The 7,673-nt window shown below is 45.9% G+C and overlaps 2 protein-coding genes across 3 annotated transcripts; one reads left to right on the forward strand and one right to left on the reverse strand.

Moving 5' to 3' along the window:
* Positions 1 to 3,161: 3,161 nt before the first annotated feature.
* On the reverse strand, positions 3,162 to 4,268 carry LOC149639906 (uncharacterized). Of its 2 annotated transcripts, XM_089850787.1 has the most exons (3): positions 3,773 to 4,268; positions 3,506 to 3,618; positions 3,162 to 3,321 (listed from the first exon to the last, which is right to left on the reverse strand). In XM_089850787.1, exons 1-3 carry the CDS (start codon positions 4,266 to 4,268, stop codon positions 3,316 to 3,318), a joined length of 615 nt encoding a protein of 204 aa, XP_089706913.1. In that variant the 3' UTR covers positions 3,162 to 3,315. The 2 variants fall into 2 exon arrangements, with proteins under 2 accessions (XP_089706913.1, XP_089706914.1); XM_089850788.1 differs by lacking the exon at positions 3,162 to 3,321 and having other exon boundaries at positions 3,328 to 3,618; positions 3,777 to 4,268.
* Positions 4,269 to 6,801: 2,533 nt separating this feature from the next.
* Positions 6,802 to 7,435, forward strand: LOC149639907 (uncharacterized). Its single transcript, XM_089850840.1, has 2 exons — positions 6,802 to 6,925; positions 6,985 to 7,435. The coding sequence occupies exons 1-2, from the start codon at positions 6,870 to 6,872 to the stop codon at positions 7,433 to 7,435; spliced, it is 507 nt and encodes a 168-aa protein (XP_089706966.1). The 5' UTR covers positions 6,802 to 6,869.
* Positions 7,436 to 7,673: the final 238 nt, after the last annotated feature.

Consider the following 7,673-nt stretch of genomic DNA (forward strand, 5'->3'; position numbering starts at 1 on the left):
TTAACCTTTTACATAACACGATCTCTTTGAATTATTTGCATACGAAAAAATCTTAGACCTCGGAGAGATTTCTAATTTTATGCCTAATTAACTTTTTCCTATTTATTGAATTTTAAAATCTTGAGAGTATTGGCTTATTCAAATTTAATTATTCGAAACACGCCCAAACAAGCTTCTGCATACAAAAAAACTAGGACCTCTATTAAGGTGGAGCGAATTCTTCGCTACGCTGCAGCTACGGGCCTATTCAAGGCCTGAATATGAGGATGCACAATATGCCTTTGGCATCGGTGCTAGGGCGCGTACCCTCCTCATCAACAACAATAATAATAATAATAATAAATTTAAATATAATTGAAATTAAGCGTGTATAAACTTAAATTTAAATATAATTGAAATTAAGCGTGTATAAACTTAAATTTAAATATAATTGAAATTAAGCGTGTATAAACTTAAATTTAAATATAATTGAAATTAAGCTAATAAATTCTTCATTTTAATTTTAAATATAACTATTATTTAAGGTCATCCCGTAGATAAACGAAATATTTTTCAATTAAATTGTTATTGTTATTGTTGAAGGGGGTGACGCGTCGCCGCGTCGAGCACCGATACCAAGGGTATATTGTGCGCCCCGAACTGGTTAGACTGCGAAGAGTCCTGTCGCCTCGATGAATCGGAGAATCCGATTGACCGAGACAGTAGAGAACTGGTGAGGTTCCATAGTATGCATATCGAAATGCTCAAACCTCATGGCCGCGAGATAGTCGCAGCAACACAGGATATGGGAGGAGGTTTCCTCTTCCTCCCGGCAGAACCTACAGAGTGGGTCATCAACGATGCCCAGTAGGTGCAGGTGTCTATTCAGCCGGCAGTGTCCAGTGAGGAGACTGGTGACCAGCCTAATTTTGCTTTTGGTAAGGGCAAGCAGTTCCTTTGCCCTAGTAATAGAAGGACCCGGGACAAACTCCTTGGCTTGTCTCTGCCCATCCATGTCAAGCCAGAGTTGCAGTTGAAGTGCAGACATCCGGCAGTGAATCCTATGGCGAATGATGCCATGGGGGATGGGAACCGCAGGCTCAGGTCCGAAGAACTTCGCCTCAGCCCCCCTTTTGGCATACATATCAGCCCTCTCATTGCCCAGGTATCCGCAGTGCCCTGGCACCCACAGCAATTGAACCTTGTTGCGGGCAGCCAAAGAACTCAGCAGATCCAGGCAGCTGAGCACCAGTCTAGAATCGACAAGGCACTGATTTAGCGCCTTGAGGGCGGCCTGACTATCCGAATAAATCTGAATCGTCCGTCCGCGGTAGTTTTTCTTGTTGCAGAAATCCGCACATAAACAAATGGCCATGATTTCCGCCTGAAAAACGCTGGCAAAGTTGCCAAGGCTCTCGTAAAAACCAAACTTCTTGGTCAAGCAGTAGACCCCGGCACCAACTCCAGAGTCCGTTTTAGAGCCGTCCGTGAACCAGACGGACTCCCCCCCAGTTCCAAGGACTGGGGTGGTCTCCCAAACAGCGCGACTGGGAAAGTGCACGCTGAAGGGCTTGTCGAAGTGGTGTGATATAACAGACTTATCTGAGACCATCACAAGTGATGGCTCAGTACTGCTGTACTCACTGAAAAGCTTGGTCTGACTGAAGTCCCAGTGCTTGGGCTTCCACCAGCCGAGGTTGTTGAGCCTACAGGCTCCCATAATAGCTTCTTCCTCAATAAAGAGGTGAAGGGGAAGCATATTGAGAAGGATTTCCAGAGAGGCTGTGGGGGCTGTCCTCATGGACCCCGTGATACCGATGCACGCCAGCCTTTGAAGCTTGCGTAGTTCATCTTGGGCTGTCTTAAGGCGAACCCTGGGCTCCATAGGAGACCACTGGCCTGATGATCCTAGTATAAATCCAGTTTACAGCGCCAGGGCTTAAACCCCAGGACTTGCTGACTGAACTCCTTAAACGCCAAAATAGAATTTTGGCTTTCTTGATGCTCAGATCAAGATGGGATTTCCAAGTAAGCTTCGCATCAAGAGTCACGCCAAGGTACTTGACCTCGGAGGACTTCTTTAAAACCTGTCCAAAGAAGGAAATATCATTGAAGAGGTCATTAGTCCTTTTCCGGGTAAACGGTATAAGGACAGTCTTATTGGGATTGACGGTGAGGTTAACTTCCCTACACCATTCCTCAACATCATGTAAGACAGATTTCATCAGTGCAGCGATAGTTGCAGGGAACCTCCCTGTAACAATCACTGCGATGTCATCCGCATAGCCAAAGCAGTGACACCCCCCCTCCCCGAGTCGGCCCAGCAGCTCATCCACCACCAGGCACCAAAGAAGAGGGGAAAGAACCCCTCCCTGAGGACAGCCACGGTCGGTGGAGATCTCCAAGGATTCCCCGAGAAGAGACGCCGTCACCCTACGGTACGTGAGCATGGATTTTATCCAACGACACAAAGTGTCGTCAATACCAAACCGCTCCGCAGCGCGAAGGATAACTTCACTAGAGACCCTATCAAAGGCCCCCTCAATATCAAGGAAGATGGCCAAAGACATCTCCTTGAACTCGATGGCCCTGTCAAGGCAGTTCAAGATGCCATGGAGCGCCGTCTCTGTAGATTTGCCTTTCTGATAGGCAAACTGAAAAGTGGACAGGGGTGTGTGGGAAAGAACACCATCCCGCAAATACCTGTCCACCAATTTCTCTAAAGTCTTTAGGAAGAAAGAGGTAAGACAGATAAGTCTAAATGCCTTAGCCTCAAGATAGCTCGTCTTCCCAGGTTTGGGAATAAAGATAACCTTCGAGCGCTTCCAGATATCTGGAATATGCGCCAGAGCAATGCAGGCTCTAAATATCCTGCACAGATAGGGGACAATGGCGTCTATGCCTTCCTGAAGGAGGGCGGGAAAGACGCCATCTGGGCCAGGGGACTTATAGGGCTGAAACGAATTTACAGCCCACTTAAGTCTAGAGTATGTAACTATCTTATTGGCGATGCCCCAGTCCGCCCTGTGTGCTCTTCGAAAGTGCACGGGGGGAGTGTCGGTGCTTGTGGGGTCAAAAGCCTCGGAGTCCGGAAAGTGTACCTTGAGCATATGCTTAAGGGTGTCAGTCCCTGTCTTGGTAAACTCACCTTCTGCCACCTTGATGGTGCTGAGTTGGTGAGTGTTATCGTGAGCCAGGATCCTCATGATCTTGGCAGTAGCGGGGGCATCAGAGATGCTACCGCAGAAGTCCCTCCAGGAGTTCCTTTTGGCCTCCCGGATGGCTTTATTATACTTGTTAAGGGTCTGTCTATAAATAGTCCAGTCCCCAGTCCTCTTAGCCCTATTAAAGAGTTTACGAGTGAGCTTGCGAAGCTTGCCAAGTTCCGTATTCCACCAAGGAACGAGCCTCGGCCGGCTGGCAGGCTTCGCCGGACAGTTGTGGTGGTAGGAATTGATAATGGCTTGTTGCATGAGATCAACTGCCAAATCAAATTCCAGCACCGAGGAAAGCTTTGGAGCATTACCTCTGAGTAGGATGCAAAGTTCCTCCCTGTAGCCGGACCAGTCGGTCCGACGGGGATTACGCAGTTCCGTCTTAACCGAAGTTGACTTGACCGCGACCGAGAAGCAGATGTGCCTATGATCCGAAAGAGACGGTTCATTAGACACATGCCAGTTGGAAACCGACAGACTGATATTGCCTGTGGCCAGGGTGACATCAATGACCTCCTTTCTGTTAGAAGTAACGAAGGTAGGCTCATTGTGCCTGTTGAGAATATGCAGGTTCGTACCGACCAGATATTCTAGCAGTTCATCACCACGTCTGTTGCAGTCACTACTGCCCCACGTGACATGGTGGGCATTGGCATCGCAACCCAGAATGAGCCTGTCCCCCTGCCTCTCACAGCGGTCGACAAGAGTGACAACCTCCTGTGGTGGAGGGGAGCCAGTGGCATCATGGGGAAAGTAAGCAGACGCCATGATAAGGCCAGTTGCCTCTCCAGAAGAGGAGGGCATTACCTTAATCACAGCAGTATCCCTAGTGAGGTAGTTCGGAAGCGGAAGGATGTCAAGACCCTTCCTGGTCAGAACACACGCCCTGGGGTTGGGTGAGGTAAAGTCATAAGAGATATTACCTGCATTCTTTAAACCAAGGATTTTGCCATTATGAATCCAAGGTTCCTGAATGAGGGCCACATCCAGGCCCTCTAAGGCAAACCTCCGGCAGAGAACTGCCGAGGCTGCTTTGCAGTGATGCAGCTTGATCTGGATCACCTTGATGCTCATGACTTAGGGAGAGAGGCGGCCCCGGCTACCGCTTGGCGGTAGCGTGGAGTCCCGATCCAGGACCGGTATCTCCTTCGCCACCACCAGCAGCACCCTCGGCCCCCAGCTCCATCCCAGTAACAGGAGCGCAGGTCCTCTCGGTATCAGAGTCCTTCAAGAAGTCGGACTCTGTCCCGAGGTCAATGTCTGAGCTATCTGGAAGGGATGGCTCTAAATTAATACTAGCAATATTTGCTGCCAGCTCCCCACTCACGCTGGCTGCAGTATTACCCTCTTCTTCAGAAGCCTCAGAGGCATTCTGGAGAGGGTCCTTTGGCGCATTCAGGACTTTAAATGTCCCGACATCTACACCAGTAAGACCCTCGAAGCCGGCTTCCTTGATGGCCTCCATGGAGGAGCCATCAATTAGGAAGATCCAGCGTCTGGTGCTCTTCTCATCGAACGACTTCAGGCACCGCCAACAGTCGGTCAGAAACCTTCCGTTGTAGGCCTTCAATCGCCGGAGAAGAGCCGCCGGATCAGTGGTGCGACGGTCCTTGGTCCGGAAGGACACCTTGAACGGCTTCGGGAGTTCACTGGCCTTCATCACTGAAAGCCGTGTTCCCCCTATGGCACGCTCATTATGGTGTAGCACCTTCACGAGCCATTCACTGGTCGCAGAATCCCCACATGAATAGGCCAAGCTCTTGGGGCCGGAGCCGGCCGTCCCCATCCCCTACAGGCACGTCAAATGGTGTCTGCATGACAGGTTGACTGTCATACAAAACCAGCTCTGGCATAACATGGAGGGCAGACAAAACTTTTTGTCAATGGTCCCTGCAGGTCTCGTGCCAGAGACCTAATTTCGCTCAGCAGATGGGATATTAGGCTGGCCACCGGTCTTTTGACCGGGCACTGTCGGCTTAATAGGCACCTCCATCTGATGGGTTTTGCCGACGACCCTCTCTGTAGGTCGTGTCAGGAGAAGGTAGAAACATCCGCTCACGTAATTTTCGAGTGCGACTGCTTCGCCTCGCTTAGACTAGAATATTTTGATTCACATACTTTGGAACCCTCGAGGGTCTCCTCTATTAAGGTGGAGCGAATTCTTCGCTACGCTGCAGCTACGGGCCTATTCAAGGCCTGAATATGAGGATGCACAATATGCCTTTGGCATCGGTGCTAGGGCGCGTACCCTCCTCATCAACAATAATAATAATAATAATAAATTTAAATATAATTGAAATTAAGCGTGTACAAACTTAAATTTAAATATAATTGAAATTAAGCTAATAAATTCTTCATTTTAATTTTAAATATAACTATTATTTAAGGTCATCCCGTAGATAAACGAAATATTTTTCAATTAAATATAACAGTCATAGCCCACTCGATCACGCGCGTCACGACGCAAGCAAGGCACATCCATGGACTGTTATCTTTCATTTAAGATGGTTCCCAAACGTAACGAATGAACAGTTTTCTTTAAATGCCTTCCTAGATAGGTCACTTTTTCAAAAAAATCCCATGTTATTTCTATGGAAGAATATAGTATTTTTCACCAAATGTCGGATTCATTTTATGGATTCTGAAACCACCCTTAACAACTTTGTACTTTATAGAATTAACTATTAGTTGGATCTCTTTGAAATTTTAACCACAAAATTAGGGCCCAAATTTTAGTTCACTGCCAAAATATCAAAGCAGCAAACTTAATACGAAAAAAGTTACGGCCGATCAAAGAACCCTCCTTTAGCATGAGAGGAAGTATCAGGTCTTATCTAAGAGAGCGACCGCTCTCCTAGAATAGTTTCAAAATTTAACACAAGCAGAAGATAATTTGTAATACATGGGGATTTCGGAAGTTTTGGTAACATAACTATGAGGTGGGGTTTTCTAAAAGCAAGTCTCGGCTGTGGTTTAGATTAAACAAATGATACTAGATGGTCCCTTGGTTGATGGGTGGAGTTGACTGTCCCCTTAAGCTTAGCAAAGGCTAATTTTAGCTCCGCCCTCATGGACGATTCTGAATGGCTCCTGGGTTTTGCAAGGTAAAATTTGTGGGTGGAAGATCAGGGGTACCACAGGAGACGACATTTGCTTAATTTGTTAGAAGCAGAAGCGGATTACATAGGAAGTGATTTACTAGGCCCTACGCCTAGCTCGTCTGAAGTGGAAAGATCTCTAAGCATACGAATCGCTAGCCGCCTATAGAGAGAATCTCTCTACGGTTTTAGGGTTGCCGCCTGGCGAGAAAGTCCAGAAATACTTTTTACGTCATAATTCTTATAGAAAATCATGTTTTACCTAATAAATGCGTCTGCACTTAATACTCTACTTACTAGACGAGGCCTCGGCCCTTCTGGTTGTTTGAATTTATTATAAGTTCTTCACAATGGATTTAAAAAAAAATTCTAGAGCACATCACGCAGGAAGTTCTGAATGAACTACACGTTGTTTCCTGTGAAAATAGAATGATCTTCCACAAACGTATTATTAGTTCCGAAAGGATGCATTTTTACTGAAAAGCTGTTTGCCATAGCCAACAATGTAAATGGCGTGTTTGATTTCTTAAGTACGGCTAAAAACATAAGAAATGGGTTTAATTTTGAGTTTGATGATATGGAGGGAACCGATTTGCAAGAGCTATTCAATTTTTACATGTGCAGTGTATACAGGTATTTGCAATTATTGTAAATATAGTATTAATATATTAAACGCAGGTTTTTGTTGAAAGGTTTTCCCAACGTGATAAAATTAGTTCAGATGACCAAAACGTTGGTCTTGATGATTTGCCCTATGACGAAGAGGATGAAACAAGAAGTGATGTGACTGAAAAGGAAAGAAAGGTAGACGTCAGGCCATCTAACTTCCAAGAAGAGAGTTTGAGCGGTATCCTCAGACTTGGTGGTGGAACATTGGGAGAGATCTGGAGGGTTTCCAAAAGATTAAAAGAGTCAAAACATTCCTCAATGAAAACCAGAATCTTATATGGGAATGCATACCGACTCTGTTTCAAAACATCATTAGATGATATAGAGAAGGAAGAGCAACTGCCAATTGAACTAAAGAAACAAGACAGAGGTGGAATGTTCTTTCCGAAAGAGCCCCTAAGGTACTTTGTGCAGGAAGTTAATAACACAGTACGATTACACGCAAACTCAGATGCTTTTAAACGACATGATTAAAGTAAGGCAACTATAAAATTAAACTATACAGGGTGTTTCTGATAAGTCTGCCATAAATCAAGGGGCGTGTTCTTTGGGTCAAACTGAGTGGAAAGTGTCAAAGAACATGGGGTGTAAAAGAATTTGCAACGAAGATATGGCCCCCCAAACATTGGCCCCTAAAACAAGAAAATATTCGAATATGTAGACTAAAACAAATTCAGCCTTATCAACTTGTTTAGAAATAATGAGACAATTA

The sequence above is a fragment of the Phalangium opilio genome, unplaced genomic scaffold (assembly GCF_054372755.1).
Source record: "Phalangium opilio isolate 3A_F unplaced genomic scaffold, DU_Popi_V2 ptg000094l_1, whole genome shotgun sequence".
Taxonomy (NCBI): domain Eukaryota; kingdom Metazoa; phylum Arthropoda; class Arachnida; order Opiliones; family Phalangiidae; genus Phalangium; species Phalangium opilio.